This window comes from Myzus persicae, unplaced genomic scaffold (genome assembly GCF_001856785.1).
Source record: "Myzus persicae strain clone G006 unplaced genomic scaffold, MPER_G0061.0, whole genome shotgun sequence".
Classification (NCBI taxonomy): domain Eukaryota; kingdom Metazoa; phylum Arthropoda; class Insecta; order Hemiptera; family Aphididae; genus Myzus; species Myzus persicae.
The window spans coordinates 19335-38803 of record NW_019104372.1 but is presented as its reverse complement, the minus strand read 5'-3'; the positions used below and the strand labels follow the sequence as shown (position 1 = coordinate 38803).

At 28.2% G+C, this 19469-nt stretch overlaps 1 protein-coding gene across 1 annotated transcript; it reads left to right on the top strand.

Moving 5' to 3' along the window:
• The first annotated feature begins 147 nt into the window (after positions 1 to 147).
• LOC111041592 (MATH and LRR domain-containing protein PFE0570w-like) lies at positions 148 to 18252 on the top strand. The gene is made up of 5 exons (XM_022325895.1): positions 148 to 401; positions 4921 to 5022; positions 13997 to 15663; positions 17471 to 17616; positions 18025 to 18252. The coding sequence occupies exons 1-5, from the start codon at positions 148 to 150 to the stop codon at positions 18250 to 18252; spliced, it is 2397 nt and encodes a 798-aa protein (XP_022181587.1).
• Positions 18253 to 19469: the final 1217 nt, after the last annotated feature.

Genomic DNA, 19469 nt, shown 5'->3' with positions numbered 1-19469 from the left:
ATTTCACACTGAGCAAAAAAATTAAACTACATCACAACGATCATCATTTATTAGTCATACCTGTACATAATCGGTATGCATTATATTATAGTTATTAAATTGTAGACGTGACTTTATAAATAGACGTAGGTATAATAGCTGAGAATAATGAGCTGCAATAAATTGGGTGGTCGACAAATTAACACATTGACGAAGCGAACTGGCATTGCCACTGTCAACAGGAACTGCCTGTCCCAGTCCCAACATACGTCATTGCTGTCCACTCCCAAAGGGTGGACACCGCATGGTTTAAGTTTCCTAATGAAAAAATGTCGGAAAACAGGTGGGCCCGCTGCAAATGGCCGTCGTCGTGAGACCGGAAAACACGTTTCATCTGACGTAAATACGACGTTGTGGTCTCAGTGAGTACTAAATAAAAATGATTTTCTCATCACGCAACTTATACTATGTTATAATGACTCAGCATTTATTTTTGTTCAAATGAAATGCATACAATTATATTTTTAAAACTTATTTAAAACGTGATAGAAAAATATTATGAAATAAATTCTTAAATTTGGTTTCTCAAGTACTGATGACTTGTGACGATACAAATGTTTTGTTGAAGTTAGAACCATACATGTTATTTTTTAGTAGAAACTACAAACAAACTTTATTTGAAATGCTAATATACTTCAATAAAGTTAATGTCTTAACGAGATATTGTTTTAGTTTTTGAATCAGCAATAATAGATTGATGATAATAATTAGTCTATTGAATACTGAAATATAGTATTATAAATATAAAATGCAATAAAATAGCACAGATGTTTATTTTAGAAAATTATTATATTTTTTAAATAGTTTAAGCATTAACATACATGCATAATTATTACAAAACATAAATCAGTAATATTTGGTTAACCACGTGATCGCTATTTTAGATTCTGAGCAGAGAGATGAATATACTAAAACTACAATGATGTGTGATTCTTTTTTTTTTGTGTTCGTCATCACGGTTTGGGAACAGTAAAAGTGCTTCAACTTTTCTGTTAGGAAAGTAAATGTAGTTGGTGCATTCGAGAGGTCAATATTTTAAATTATCAATAGTTTTCAAAAACGACAAAAAAAACAAACAAAAAATTAAGGAAAAACTAATTTTTACACAAACTGATTTCGAAAAAAATGTATTTACGTTTTTAGTGTAACTTAGATCAAAAAACTGACAGCAGATTCATGACATTTTCACTCAATGTCTGTGTTAGAATTTTCTATACACCTTACAATTTTTAAAATATTTAGAATCGTTTTGAACTATTTATATGCATGAGAAAATTTCAATTATTATTTGTTTTTTTTTTTTAAACTAATGTCAATAAAAAAATATTCGCTCTGTCAAAAAACTTAAAAATGTAATACAAGGTTCCTCGTAATTTTTTTTTAGTGGAAATTAAAAACTAAATTAAAGGTTAATCCACAATCAATTTTTATGAGAGTTCGAATGTTGAATTTTGACAACATTTGTAAAAAATCATGAAAATTATACAATTATTTCGAATCAGAAATTCATAAAAATTCTATAACTCAGATTTAAAAATATAATACAAGATAACGTATAAGCTTGTCTACCTACATCAAAACATTTTTTATTAGAAAGTCAAATTAAATTTTTATGAGCGTTTGACGTTGACATTTTTACAACCTTGGATATTCACTCAATTTCTCATGCAGCCATCTACTTATTTTGTTGTAATTCAAAAACAAATTACTGTAGACACTTGAAATTTACACCAAATGCCTATTTCATCAATTCATATACTTGATAAAATTATTTGACTCGTTTTAAGCTGTTGACGGACATTTTCAATTTTCATTTGTTTTCATTTTTTTCTTTAAATATCCATACGGGTTTATTGATTTGGTCAAAAATCATGAAAATTGAATACAAAAAAACTTGATGACATGTTACAATATCAGTTAAAAAATATTAATAATATCAATAATATAAAATTTCTCAGACTGACAATCATCTCCGCTCAGAATCGTTTTTCGTGTACAATTATATGATGTCATTGAATTTAAATTGAATGGTATTCATTACAACAACCTTCTAGACGCTTAATGTAAAGCAAAGCGACATCCATTTAAGCCACTTTTTATTTTTAAAATCAACATACAGTGTAGGTATACAGGAAGACCTGACAAATGAAATAACTTTTGTTCTCATCAATATTTCTACATTTACAGACGCGTATAGTATAACACTTTTCATTTTTATTTTTTAATACTAAAAATAAAAAGTTGTAATCCTGATATAATAATTTTTTTTTAAATTTAGAATGTTTAATTTGTAAATTTATATGAAGAAACAATTCTTGAAAAATTTCAATCTGTAAAATATTTATTTAAGTCATGTAATTTGTTTTTTACAATTTTTTTTACACGTATTATTTCTGTTAAGGAAAATTGATAAAGTCATAGAAAAAAACATTACTCATATAGTAATAACTTTTTAAAAAAGTACCTACTTGTTAAAATCTAAATATTTTTTAAAAAATCAATTAGGTACTTTTCAAATTGAAAAATCTTCTAAAAAGCTTAACATTTTAAAAATATTAACCGCTTGACTTCGATAAATGCTTTTACAATCAGCATTTTTCTAAAACCCAGTTTTACAAATTGACAATTTTGAAATTCTCAAACAAAAAATTTAACAGATTTTAAATTTGTCTTTTTATTTAGTTTATTGAATCGTCATCAATTACTAAATAGGTACACATTAAACAATATTCAATTATACAGTATACAATAATAGGTATTTTGATGAGGCTGTCCCAAAAGCAACCTTGTGAAAGAGAGCAACAAGTTAACAAAACAGTTATGCAATATAAATTAACACATAATTTAAAACAACACTCAAAATACATGCAATAAAAAATTAAATCATAAATATTTACTAAATGCCAAGTTCAGTGTGACCTATAAATTGAAACTTAATTTATACAATATTTAAATCTAAATTATTAACATAGGTATTTAAAAAATATTTTTTTACTATATTAAGTAGATACATCAAGATTTAATCTTCTTAAGAGACTTAACATGTGTACATAAAATATTGTTTTCACCAAACTATTTCTAATTAACCGGTCTATTAAGGTTTACTCAAAGTGTGAATCTTGTACGATAGTGATGTTTTGGTTTATAAAAATCAATATTTTTACCAAAATAATATGAAAGAACACTTTAAATATATGAACTAGTTATATTTTTGACATTTAATTCCATATGTAAATCCGCAACATGATAACTATATGATTTTTTATTAGAAATCTCAATAATGAATTTATTGTAACATTAAGTTTATGCATATACACAACAGCAGAATTACCCCATACTACTAAACCATAACATAATATAGATTGTACTAAAGATGCATATACTAATCGTAAATAATCTATATTGAGAATTTCTCTTAGCGAGGTTTCTTATTGTGTTAGTTACGTAATCAATCTGTAGATCCCATCTGAGATACTGATCAAAAATGATTCCTATGTATTTGGTCGAATTTACATTAAAAATTGTATCACAAACACAATTTACTCCAATACAATTTACAGAATGCATAAATAATGACTCTACATTTTTAAATCTACCATAAATTTGAAATAAAATGTTATTTTATTTACTAGAATTTAATTCTAAGTAATTTATATCAAACCAATTTTTAACAATTTTTGGTATATTATTAGTAGAGACATATAAATCAACGATCGTTTTGTTACTGACTAATATAACTGTATCATAAGCAAAACTAATTATTTTAGCACATAAATTTAAATTTAGTAAACTATTACAATAAGTAATAAAGAGTAATGGTCTTAAGACTGTCCATTGTGGTACTTATTATTAACCTACCAATGTGCCGTTAACAGTTAACCAAGTTCTAATCACATTAACAAGTCTAACTGCTTGATACCTATTCTGCAAAAAAGATGTCATTAATTGCAACGTAACATCTCTGTACCACAATGTTCTAATTTACTTATAAGTAATTTATGTTTGACAGAATCAAATGTTTTTTTGACATCTAAATATATACCAATTACTTTTTCATCATTATTAATTTTACTTCTGACATATATGTCCACACTAACTAAAGCATCATTGGTCGATTCACCTGGTAAAAAACCAAACTAATTTTTAGAGAAAAATGTGCTGTTATTAAGAAAGAAAAGAAAACGGGATTCGATACATTTTTCAAAAACTTTACTGATTGAAAGAGATAAAGAAATAGGCCTGTAATATTACCTATACATTTTTTATCACCACTTTTAAAAATCGGAGTAATTAGGCATTTTTTGAATGAAATAGGGAAAATTTCAATTTCAAAACATTTATTAAATATAATTGAAAGGGGTTCAGCAATAAAGGCAGCAGTATTTACTAAAATATGATTTGTTAGCTCCTGATCACAAAAAGAACAATTATTTTTAAGACTAATAAGCAAATTCTCAATTTCTAAAGAGTACACAGGTTTGAGAAAAATAGAATCATTCACATGAAAATTAACATTTACTAATGGATCATTAATGCATCGCTTCAGTCAGTAGGTATTCAAAAATAAAATGTGTTGAATAATAAGTAGTATAGTAATAGTAATAAGTGTAGTACACGAGCAAATAAATTATATGGTAAAACAATTTTAAAATATTAATTTGAACAAAAATTATTTGATGTCAGTTCTTTCTGTTACTTTTTTATATGAATTGGGGACAATTAATGTTTCCCATGTAATGTATTTAGAACTTTTTTAATGTTTGAAAGTATTTAAGTAACTATTAAGATGTTTTTGCAATACGTCTGGACAGGATAAGCTTTCCATGTTGTTATTATAGTATACCTATATCTTCCTATAATAAAATAGCTTTTTATATGCAGTTTTGTAAAACAATTTCTACAAAGTGCAGAATACAATTTAGCTCCAGCCACAAGGATAATATTAACTAAAATATTACCCTCAAGAGTCAATTTTTCCGACCCGTAAGTATAAAATATAATAAAACCTTCTCATTAAATTATAAAAATATATAATACTAAAAAACAGTGACGTGAATAAGCTATTGTAAAAAATAAATAAATACATTTTGGCCCTGATGCGAAATCCAAAGAAACCCGTTGCCCAGGTTTTCTATTTAGTTTAAACCAGGGTCGTCATTTTTGGAGGGTGCATTTCGTACATTCATGCCATATACCCTGTACCTACTAAAAGACCAAACGTTGTTCTAGTTTAGGCGTCCATGCTTGATGGTGCTGATCAAGGTAGTACATGCGCACATGAGCGCTATATAATACCATAAACTGTATATTACTATATATAATATATAATACACATATTACATAATACAAATTACCATAACCTCATCACAAAACCCAGCCTGCCTGGCAGGCTATATCTATTAGTATGAAGTCTATAATTCGTAAAATTTTTTTTAACACCTTTGAGCTGTCAAAAATTAAATATAGGTAACAATTTACTGAGTGTTTTAAACCAGATATCGAATTCTTTTTTTTTCAATTTCGTTGTATTTCATTTCAAAAAATGTTGATTAGTATCTATACCATCAAAATGAATTGAGTACATAGACTGATATAAAAACTTGGTAAACGCACCGGATTTACACTTTAACGCACCTATGTTTATTATTTACAGCCGAGAGGTCTTTTGAAGATACCGTACTATGTAGGTAATTTTGACTTTTTGGACAACTCATTATATTAAGTTAATAAGAAAGCAATACAATTAATAACTAATATCAAAAGAGAAAAAATAAAGCATAAAAATAGCATCAATTTTAGACAATTTTATAACTTTACAGTTTGTTATTAAATTAAATTTAAATTGTTTAATTAAAAAAGCAAAGTGAAAAATATAGAAATATTATGAATTAAGTGGATTGTATACAGGGTGATCCAAACAACTACAAAGCTCCTCAAGTCGTCAACAGGCGAAAACCTTGTAAACTAAAATATTAGGCAGGATACTAACATATCGAAAAAACCTATAAAGATATGCACCTGGAACGTGAGGACAATACACAAAGCAGGAAAAATTAATAATGCAATGGAAATGGTTAGACTTAGAATCGACATAATGGGTAAAAGTGAGATGAGATGGCCTGGAAATGGTTAACGCATCGTTGATAATCACCAAGTGTATCATTCTGGAGATGAAAATAATAAGCATATTCGTGGTGTTGGAATTATTGCATCACGCAGATTGCAAGCCCACATTATAAATTTCACACCAGTATTAGAAAGAAGAATAAATGGAAATCCAATGAATATAAACATAGTACAAGTTTATGCTTTAACAACAGACGCACAGGATGCAGAAATAGATCAATTCTATGATGAAATCTCAATCGTATTAATGCAATTTAAAAAACATGATATGACAATCATCGCGGGTGATTTTAAAATGAACGTGGAAATATAATGAAGTCATTTATAAAAGAGGAAGAGCTTATAATACTGAACACATTTTTCAAACTGCCACCTCAACGCTTGTACACATGGACTTCTCCAAAAATAAACCTGGAGTAATTGTTATTAACCAAATCGACTAAATACTTATTCCCAAAAGATTTTGTAATAGTTGTTTAGGAGTCAAAACATATCCTGACGCTGACATTGAGTCAGACCATTGTCCAGGAGTCGGGAAATTTTGAGTGAGGCTCAAAAGATGTAAAAAGATTCAACAAACAAACAAATGGGAGATGAGAATATTAACAAATAATGAACCATAAGAAAAGGTGAGAAAAACTATTAGAGAAGTTTGTAAGAAACTAGAAAAAGATGATAATCAGGGCTGTGAATTTAATGCACTTAAAAACTATTAAATATGCATGCATATATGCACTAAAATCTGACAAAATATGCTCTAAAAATTCTTAAAATATGCAAAAAAAACTACAAAAATTAAACTTTTATTTTTATTTTTTTCATTACTATAATTTTTTTATTAATTTTAGTTTAAAATATTAGTATTTTTACTTCTTGGTATAATTATATGAGTTATTGATCTTAACTAGTCTTGGTCTTCGTCGTGTACAAGATCTATAAAAGAAATATAAATTATATAAGTAATATAATTAAATATAATTAAAATTATATATCTTACCTTTAAAGTAGTTATTGTATTGAACAACCAATGATTTCTTCAGGTTTTCGAACTCGAAAGACCTCCTGTTTGGTGCCAACAAAGTTTTATATAAAGAAAAGGAGCGCTATACGTCTGACAAAGTTATTGGGCAAATTTAAAATACGTCATGTCGCTACTGGTTAAATCTTCTGGTATATCTAAATCTACGTCATTTATATATTAATATTTTTGAAATACTACACATAATTTGAAACCCTTTGTTTTTGTTGAGTACTGTTTGTAAAAATAGAATAATTTCGATAAAACTATAATAATTATAGTTTATACTATAATATTGATCAAAAAAATGTAAATATTACGAAAAAAAAAGCATTTAAACAAAAAAATTATTAAAAAATGCATTTATATGCCCTAATATATAACCCATGAAATATGCAAAAATATGCAAAATAAAATTTGGTATTTGAACTACAAATAAGTTAAAACAAATTTTGGTCGAATCCATTTTTTTATAAAGTGTAGCAAAAAAAAACATGCAAATGTATTAAATTCACAGCCCTGATTATAATGAAGTAGAAGATACAATTCAGTGCATAATAAAGGAATTTGAGACAATCAGCAACGATAATATACTGGATAGAGAAAAAAGAAAAAAAATGGATGTCAGACGAAATACTAGGCTTAATGGAAGAAATATGAAAAACGATGACGAAAGATACAACAAGTTGCAAACAAAAATAAGACAGAAAATTAGTTTAGTGAAGGAAAATTGGTTTAAGAGCTAATGTCAAGATATAGAAGCTCTGGAGAAAAAAAATAACTGCTTCAACATGCATAAGAAAGTCAAAGAAGCAATAGGTATTTTTAAAGTAAGCAACAATGGAAGATTACACGATAAAAATAATCAGATAATTTTAGACAAGCATAAAAAAATACATACCTGGAAAAATCATGTTGAAGAACTTTTCTGGGATGATAATAAATCAGAGTACCAGCCAGAGTTAACAGCTACAAATAATATGCCAATAATGACTGAGGGTATCAAAAAGGCAATATCCCAAATCAAGAATGGTTAATCCCCAGGACCGGATAACTTACAAGGAGGATTTTTCAAATTATTAGATGAGGAAGGTATTACTTAATTAACTAGGGTACTCATTAATGTATATATAATGCTGGAAAATTACACACACAATGGTTAAAATCTACATTCATAGCACTTCCTAAAAAAACCTAGTGCTAAAAATTGTAATGATTTTCTCACTATTAGTCTTATGAGTCACTTATCAAAGATCTTTTTAAAAATCATACATCGGAGAATTTCTTAAAATACGAAACTCAAATGAGTAATACATAATTTGGTTTTAGAAATGCAGTTGGTACAAAGAGGCCATATTTAGTATACAAGTATTAATTCAAAGAGCTATGGATGTCAATCATGATGTATATGTTTGTTTTATTGACTACCAAAATGCTTTCGATAAAGGTGAACACTACAAACTTATAAAAATACTATAAGTAACTGGAATTGACAATCAAAGCCTGAGTGTGATAAGCAATTTATACTGGAACGCAACATCTGCTACACCAGTAGAAGCAGAAATGTCAAACGATATTCCAATAAAAAGATTAGTGAGATGCTGTCACCACTTCTATTTAACTTATATTCGAAATTCATACTTCGCTAAGCTTTGGATGAAGTTAACGAGGGCATAAGAGTAAATAGCGAATGCATTAATAACATAGGATATGGTGATATAATACAATCGTATAGGTGAATAACATGTCGAGCCTCTAAAAATTGTAGATGGACTAGTGGATATAAGTAAAAGTTTTGGGTCATCTCGAAACATAAGCAAAACCAAATATATGGTAATTACGAAAAACCGAAATTGAAATGGAAAACTATTAATTAGGGGACAACAAATAGAAAAGGTTCAAAAGCATAATTATCTCGGTACATGGGTAAACGAAGAAAGAGAACATGGGATGGAAGTTAAATACCGGATTAGGTGGAGAAAGGTGCATTCGTAAAAATGTTTAAGATACTTAAATGTCATGATTTTTCACTGAGACTTTTTCACTAAGACTAGAATATTAAGATGTTATATCTTTCCTATTTTATTATATGGTGCCGAAACATGAACATTAGCTGAAATATTGAGTAAAAAAATTGAGGCATTGGAAATGTGGCTGTACCGCCGTATCCTAAATATTTCATGGACAGATTGAGTACCCAACATGTAAGCGGGAGCGTCATTTCAAATTTTTTCTTGGTGTGCAAACATTTAACATTTCATCTGGCGATTGAAAAATGCATATTTATATACATATACAAATGTAAGTAACCTATGCAAACCTATGTAAATATTCTTTCATTTAATTTTATAATTCTAATAACTCACAACGACTTATGCAACTCTTAAATTGCTAGCAATTTAAAGAATTAAAAGCTTATAAGCAAATAAAGCATCCAGCTAAAGCCATTTCGCTATTATTTGAAAAAAAGACAAATAAGGTATAAAATCAATAAACCTGATAAATCAAAAATATATAAAAACTAGAAAAAAATAATGAATAAGTTAATTATGATAACGCATTTGAGTATTAATGGAGGGCCAATTGTTAACATATTTTAAGTTAGTGGTGCCGTTGCAAACCCCCCCCCCCCAAATGACGCCCCTACTAGTTCAAATAATGCAAAAAGAAAAATAATTACTCAAAATTATAAAAACAAGGAAGGCTTATAGATTGCTGTAACTTAAACTTCAAGGAAAAATAGAAGGCAAGAGAAGTGCTGGTAGACGAAAGATATCTTAGCTTAAAAATGTATTTATTACTAGCTAATCCCGTGTACTTCGTTACCCGTTAAATGTACCAAATATATACGACTCAAACTCAAACTTATATAAATAATATATAATATAATAAATACAATATATGTATAAATAATTACATTAATTTTTCTAGCTTTATAAAAATAAAAATAAAAATAAATACAGATAAAAAAAAGAAAAAAATTATTGTTGATAAATAATTAATATAATAATTTTATAAGACTTCTGAGTATTTGACGTTTTATGTTTTATCTCGTGCAGAACTATATCTCTGGGACCTTTATCTTCATTAACTATTAATACAGCTACTTCATTGATGGTAGGTGCATTATATTGACCTTTGTGTTCATCTTGAGGAACCCTATCAGCATGAATAATTAACTTAAAGTTTTGCAATTCATCAAAGGATTTAGACTCTATATTAGATCTAAAGCTCTGTATGAGGTGATTATATTCACGCAAAACTGTTTGCAATGATTCAATGAGTCCTCTTTTTAAATTTGGAATCATATTTGTTCGAATAGATATTTGATCCGACTCTGACATAAAATATATTTGTAAAAATTTAGCATTATTTCCAATTTCGGGTAATAAACTACCTATTAAATGATGCACTTAACCCTGAATTTTAAAAGTGGGCATGAAGTTCCCTTCAGCTATTTCGTTTGCTCCCAAACGATGTCATTTGCAACAGAGTATTATACCGTCTAGAATTATCAAAGAAATGTTTTGATAGATATAGGGTGAGAATTATCAATTAAACTTTTAATTAATTCTGGAAGATCCTCAAATTGTTGTAATACAACTTTACCGTCAGCGCAGTAAAGTTCATTGGTTTCATCTTTCCATTTTTTTTTGCATGGCACTTAGGACATAATATCGTCATTGGTCCTATTTGAAGCGCTTTAATATTTAAATAATCAATCTCGGATTTTAATCTGCAACAACGACAACTTTTTATTATTTAGTTTATTTTTTCTATACTGTTGTATTTTTGACATCCATATTTCCTACTTTCTGGTGGATTTTTCTAAACAAAAGTGGTCCTATGACCTGCAGCAGACTATCAAGTATAACAGTAAAAAATTTCAGCCAAATAGGTTCGGTAGTTTTCTCGGTTAGCGTGGTCTAAGAAAACCCTTACCATTTTATATAATTTATTTATTATTAATTATTTATCTATTGTTTATTTGATTCGCAAACAAACAATTAATACATTTGAAAATATAATTATAATAGATATTGTCTGCTCACCTTCTATAAGCTGTGCTTGTTTTGAAGGTGATGAGTTCTTAACATAGCAATTTAAATATTAAACATAATTATAAATAGACTAAAAACATAAAAGAATAGATTAATGCGAGAGAGAAAGAAAAAAATAAAAATTTTAGTTACAATATAGTAATACCAAAAAAAAAAAAAAATAGTTACCTACATAATAATAATAAATGTAAACAATGCATAGATTTACTAATTACAATAGAACTTAGATTAGTGTTAACATGGTATGTTTAAAATGATTATAGTTATGGAAGATTTTAATATTAATTTTTAAGTCTTTACAAAGAGTAATAGCAGTATTTAATGTGCTAATGCATATCGATGTTTTTAGTAAATATGTGATCAATGCAAGATTTTGTTGTATTTGTTACACGCGTAAAGTTATTTATGCAAGAGATAAAAATTATTACTTGCCATTATGTAAGATTATCATTAGATAAATATGTGTCCATAATATTAATATTCATATCACCAGCGATAATAAAACGTTTATTATGATCATCTAAGTGTTCTAGATAATTATTTAAACTTTCCAAAAAGTTATCAATATTACTATTAGGAGATCTATATATACCTATAATATTAATAAATTGACTGTCTATCAGGGGAGATTTCAATAGAATTACAATCAGTTATCATATTATATGAAATATTAATTAATTTAAGGAAATTTTTAATAAATACGGTTACTCCATCATTCTTATTTATTATACCGAGTGAATTTATAATATTATACCCATTCAGCTCAAACTTAAAGTCATATAATAGCCAAGTTTCAGTAAGAACAATTATATAAAAATTAGAATTGTTTGAATTTAATAATAAAACTAATTCGTCATAGTTCGCAAAAATACTACGGATAATTAGAGCAAGAGCATTTATATTATCGATCCATAATTAAAGCTAGACAAATCTTCAATATACTTTGTACTAATATAATTTAAACTATTTATATATTTTATAATATATTTATCTAGAACCATGAATTAAAGATATATGTTATTAAGATACTACTATACTTACTTATACTATTTGTTAATAAATGTTTAGTTGTAAATTAATTATCCTGAGTTTTAAGGTGGCCGATTTTATTTTCAATATCTAATTTAATTTGTGGACATCTTCGACTGAATGGAGTTTTATTTATTGATCACCTTCTAATTTCCTAATGAATATGCCATCCGAGTTCGCCCAGACATACTTCCAATTATATGTATTAATAAATTGCTTAGCTAGCCAAAATATTTTTCTGTAGGTAAGTGTTAAATCATGATTATTGTAAACCGTTTTTTCTTGGAATGATGAATGTATTTGATTTGATTTCAATGGACTTTTGTTCTTAATACGTGTTTTTATTTCAGATATAAATGCTTCTTTGATATTACTGTTATTGAATTTGACAATGATTTTAGAATCCGCATTATTTTTAGTTTTTGGACAATAGGCAGATAAGATATGTGACTTTTGCAAATCGATATTAAGGTTATCTGTAGTACATTTAATTATATCAAATATATTTTAATTTTTGGTGATGGGAATTCCAGTTACCGTAATATTATTCGATAGTTGTTGCTGCTCAGAAATATTTAAATTAATTTTATATTTATTTAATTGCATTTCTAGTATCATATATTTATTCTCCATAATACTAATACTATTTTATCTTCAAGTGATTTGGTTTTAGCCAAGAGGTCATCTACTTTTTTCCCATAATCATCCAATTTTCCACAGCAAAAACTGACGGATTTCTCTAAGTCAATATTAATAACTGACAACCTCTCAAATTTTTCCAATAGTGCAGAAATATCATTTCTAATTAAAGTAAGGTAACTTTCTTCCTTTCCATTTTAAAAATTGTTTCTCTTTGAATCTAGTTTTCTTGTTGCTACATTTTTTTTTACAATAAAATCTTTCTCACATGACTTACATTTCCAGTTTTGACTGTCAGTGAGATTTGAGGTAGAGTCTAGGGGCACAGTTCCGATGAAAATATATTTCACATGATGAGCACGCAATTCTTTTGGTCGGGGAGACCTTAGTCTTGCATTCACTACACGGCATTATAGATAATGGAACACAAGTATTAATAATGTACAAACACACGTGACACACGTCCGTCCTTATTGACACATTAGATAGAACTGAAAATCTCCAGGACTGGTTTAGTATAACATCAATAGAACTTTAATTTTCTCTTTGTGCATTAAATGCTTTTATTATTATCATAATTTTGCAGTTCCTGATAATATAAAATTCCGTACATGTAAAATAAAGCACACATTTTTGATAAAAAAAAACAAACGTTATTCGATCAAGTGGTACATAAGAATGTTCAAACTATGTAGGAGGTACGTGGATATAAAAAGGTTGAGAACCGCTGCCTTATGGCATATATCTGATAGAGAAAGCGAAGAAGAAGAAGAAGAAGAAGACAAAGGAGGTATTTTCTCCCATGCCCCCTCCCACCTAAAAAGTGACCCAGGATTTTAGCCTGATAATTTCTTTAAACGGAGTGTGAAAATGTTAGCACCAATAATAAAAATCTGAAATGACGCCTCTGGTTTAAACTCAGTATTGTAGGATTTCAGTTTTATTTTTTGCTATATCAAGCTAGTAGAATGGCCCCTTGGCAATAGGCCTTACTCTCTTAATTCCTCTATTAACGTCACTGCTAAAAAATATATCTATGTCCAAGTAACACATGTGTATTTTTACATAATTACTATACACACAGGAAATGGTCCAATTATAGAAACACTCAAACGGAGTTATGTCGTTTTCTAAGCGATTTAAATCCAGACTGTGATTCAATTAATTGGAAGGGAGATTTCTTTAGAACGTTATCGTCCTTGATATTTAATTATATGGTCCAAATACTTTGTAGTGGTCGGATATCAAAAAAACAAAAGATGGCACATGTGATTCTAAAGAAGATTAATGATGTTACCAACGAATACGTGTTACTTAATTCTCCGGACAATTTTCTACAAGGAGTTCAAATATTTGTTGCCAATATGCTGTCTCCGTGGTTAGAAAAACCCATAAATTATATTTGTAATAAAGGCACCAGTAATAAAGATTCAACAAATGAAAACACAATCAATGAAATTGAGGATCAAAAAAAAATTGGTATTGAATCAAAACATTCAAAAACCAATGAAGTAATTCAAAATAAAACAAATAAACTTAGATTAGAAACTGCAAAAAAAATTAATCAAAAATCAAAAATAGGTAAATTTACAAAAACCATCGTTAAAAGCAGATTTGCTTCGCAAAACCCAAACAATAAAGCTACAAAAATAATAAAAATGAATAGAAAATCGAAGAAAGGTTTGAAATTTCCGCCAGTAGCTTCTGCGGCGGATGACTCAGAGAAAATAATTGAAAACCATAAAATATTATCGGATTCCGCCCTTGTAAGTCGTCCAGGCAGTAACAATGCAATTAAGAAAAAAATAAAAAATAATATGAAGTCGAAACACATTAAAAGTAAAAATAAACAGAAATCTAAAAAAAGTAAAATTTCAAAAACCACTGTAAAAGGCAGCTTGTCCATGAAAAACCCGGATAAAGCTACAAAAAATAGAAAAACAACAAAAAGTTTGAAATCGAAAACAGTTATTACTGCAGTACATGACTCGGAGATAATTATTGAAAACAATAAAATGTTATCAAATTCTATCCTCGTAAAGAATTTAGTCGGCAAAAATGCAAATAAGACAAAAATAAAAAGTGAAAAGAAGTCGAACATTCTTAATGATAAAAGTCTTACAAATACTAATGGTCGTGGCGAGTACACTAATGAAGAAAATGGTAACAATGGATCGACGACAGGTAATGAAAAGTTATTGAAATCAACGAAACAATTTCCAAATGACAATACATTTGTAGCAGACAGCAATAACAATAAGAAAAACCAATTCATTAACGAATATGTAGAATCACTCCAACAAGCAACGGACGCAGAGGATACTCAAGCTATTATCGACGATGGAAGGAACGACGATGGCCAAAGAATTTTAACAGTGAACAAAAGTTCGAAATCACATTATGGCGGTGACGGTAAACTACTATTATCAGAACACGGCAGTAAACCGACAGCTACGATACCAAACAGAATATCGGATAGCCATTATTATAATGCTAACGAAGATGACGGAGTACTGAATGTGACCGACTATAGTAAGCATTCAGTGACGGCGTCCCAAGATTTGTCGGGAGAAAAATATGATATTAACCGACTAAAAGGTGAAGAATTGTTACTAAAATATAATGACAAAATTTCACTCGACGTTGACAATGATGGCTACAGTGACGTCAATACGGACTATGATAATGGCTTCGACGATGATGACGGACATCATATTTTAATTATGAACGAGGATGGGGACGAATTCGAATGTAATATTTTTATTTTCATTACAATAGACAATATTAATTTAAGCTTTATTAGAAATACTTAGGGCCAGTTTTTCAATCGATTTTATTCGCCGAATAACAAAAATATGTCATTTATCGGTTTCTCAATGTCATAATAAGTCTTAATTCCTGAATAAATCAAAAATAAGTTATTTAGTACTTTTTCGACCAACTAAGAATTATTAATAATTAGTGATAATATATTGTTCCTAAAAGTTTACATTTGTGATCTATTTACGGGTATAGACTTAACTTTTTTTTCATTAACTATGATATTAAATCATCGAGTACTCAAATTAGGTATCAACAACGTATGCACACAATGCGTGTATGAATTTATCACTTGATATTCTGGGATTATCAATACTAGAGTTGAATTTGGAATCCCAAAAGAAATTGCTATTCATGTTCTAGAATACATAAATAAGTAAATATCTACACAATTAGACAGGCTGGGTGGCTAAAAAATCGACTCACTGGTCAGCACCTTGCACGTAAATCAATGTTATTAAATTTTCTGAGTATTTTTTAAACTCCTTCGTGTAGATATCAATCTAACTTGCGGCATCTCTAGGCTTCAATTTATGTGTACAAATAGTTTATTTTAAAATTAAAGTAACTATAATTAGGCAAAGTTTATACTATTACTTACACAACCTTCGGTAATCGAACTGTATTTTTCAGAAATGTATGACCAGCATTTATTTTTATTTTTCCATGGCACAGTGTTGGAAAACAATGATCCTAAACCTTGGAATCTATTTTCTAGAATAAAATAGTTTTCAATGGCATATTTTAATAAATAATAACATTTCCTTTTCTAGAGAAGAAGTGGTTCTTAGTCGTTTCTTTTGCTTCGATTAACTAATTTAAAAAAATAACTGTTTTGCTCACTTTTGTAATGACATATTATGTAGGAACTCAAAGTCGACAGTATGTTATGTTATAACAATTAATAAAATAACTACTCATTATTATTTGATTTGTCCTATTACTGATAAAGTAGTATTAGTATACATTTCAATTAGTCAAGTGAAGTTGATCAGTGTGTAAATTCTTCTGGATGGTGGAGTAATCCCGTCTACGACGGCGGCCCCTCCCTGCTACTAGATTAATGAGAGCGTTACGAAGGTTGCTGCGTGCAAAACCGAAATATCGGCGAATTTGTAGTTGATTGTTTTGTTTTTACGTTAAGTGTTGCAGTGAAATATACTCAAGTCTTTATTCTTTATTAATGATGTTCATTATTTAATAGCTTAGTAACGGAAACATTAACATAAATATTATCAAAAATGGGATTGTAATCAGAAAGACGTAGTCTGAAGAGTTGTGACTAATTGTGGTACCACATATAATTTGGGATTTTTCTTGTTAAGTTCACACCAAACAATTAGCTAATCATTCTTCCACATAAACCTAACCTAATATTAGTTAATCATCAAAAGTAAAAATATTTGTTCTGGTCATGAATAGTTTACATTTTGTATTATTTTTAAATAAATGGTTCATTGTGCTTTTAAAGGGATACATGTTCATACAATATCAAATTTAATTGATAATTCCGTATAGTTGTTAATATATCCACCATTACAAATTAGTTTATGACTATTAAAATCAAATTTTATACATTTTAAATAGCTCAGATAACCTACTTATTTGTTATATCCCCGCCATGCATTGTATACAATTATAACATTAACAACATATTTGATTGAAAATAAATAATAATCAACTGCGCATATTGAATACAAACATATAATATTATCTTAAATACTGATTTGTTTACTAGCTCGAATTTTGGACGATCTTGCAAACGTATTTTTGGATAGTTCATCTGCAGGTTGGAGTAATAAACACGACAATGGTATCACAGCTACAGAATCAAGAGGAGACGAATCTAAACGAAATCGTTTTCAGATATGTGCAGATGATTATGTACGTAACTATATGATTATAGTTAAAAGTAAAAGCATGCATTAAAGAACATACAGTATACAGTATCATTGTGGCTTCTATTACTCCCACAGTGGGAGAGAGAGAACAAAAAATTAAAATTAAAAAATTGGATGCTACTCATATTTAACTCATTTTTTTTCTACCCCCTTTTTAACATATTTTATTAATCATGATTCATAAATGTTAACAACTACTACTAAACTTTTGTAAATTCTGATAGATTGAAAAGTATTATGTTCATATATCTTTATTGATTTATCGAGGTTAACCTATAATTATCATAAAATGGATCCACCTTGGATATAATATTGTTAGTTATTAGTTATTAGTTAATTACTTAATATATTATGTAAATTGTTGACATAAATTATTTATAATAAATTTTAGGCGCACAGATTACTAGCGGATACTTTTAGAAATAAAGCATTGGCACGTCCAGAAGTTTGTGATCAAAGTACAGGAGTTTCCTATAACATTCGTAAAAAAGATGGCAGCAATTACAGTGTTCGCAAGACAATACTACCACAGTGCAATAATAGAGATCTTCAATGTACCATGTGCCCATTAGATAAATCCAAATTAGTAGTTAACACATTAATTGAATTGAAAGATTAAACAGTTCAAAATTCTACATCAAATTTAGTAGGTATCAGAATTCGATAATATTTCTTGGAGGAATGAATAATGTGAATTTGATTGGTTATTTAAATTATGTAAACTAAATTTAATAAAATTAAGCCTACTTCCCTATACAATTCGACTAAATTTCGAATCGTATTTCTAATAAAGTTCAACTTAATAACAACAAATTATTTGATTATTTTCATAATCGAAAAGGTATGCGTATGACTATTTTATATACCTATTTTATTTTTGTTTTATTTTTTAAGGCTAAACGGACTAAGCCCTTTTTACAAGTGCAATAAATTGTTATCCACACAACTTAAGTTGAACAATATATTAACGTAGATAGATATACGATGAGCAGGTCTAGGATAAGATTCTAGAAACGTTAATTACTTTAAGCCGTTTGATAAAAGGAGATGACAAGGATTTTTTTCTATATTGAATAATGAATTAATCATTTTCAAATAAATTGTTTGTATTTACTGGTGATATCTTCAAGGTGTAAATATTATATTTTATAAAAATTTTACGAAGTAATTTGTCCTAACCTAACTGTGGTCTTTAGAAAGTACTTTCTTAATGCACTCACAAGTTGTTCAAGATGACGTTCCAGCTTTTAAGCTAATACAAATCAGGTTGAGGTTTAGAACTACATCAATCCGATTGGCGATTTAATAATCAATTTTAACCTAACCTAACCTAACCTTAAATACAGAAAACGAATTTCTTCAAACCGTGAGTTACTCTGATAATAATAATATACTATGTAACTGTGTTTTTATCTTGCAGAAAGCCACTTACCTATTTATCGATGGTTATTTTTTTAACTGAAACAATCAAATAGTTAAAAAGATATCACATCCCCATGAATAGTTTAAAGAGTAAATTAAAAAATTGAATTTAACATGAAAAATGTTATATTGTTACCAAGCTTTGATTACCAACGATGTTATTTTATTAGTCCGAATCATAAAGAAATAAATACATTGTTGTGACAGTGACTATTATTCCAAGTACATATGTAAATTATGCTCCAAAATTTGATTATCATACCAAAAATGTTGTTTCGGGTTATGAATTAAATAAAACTATAATGCAAGTACTACTAGAATTTGAATGATTCTCGATGGCCATCGATATCAACGCGCGGATGCCACGCGTTAAAGCTAATTAAAGCCATGCACAGTCATAATATTTGTATTCGA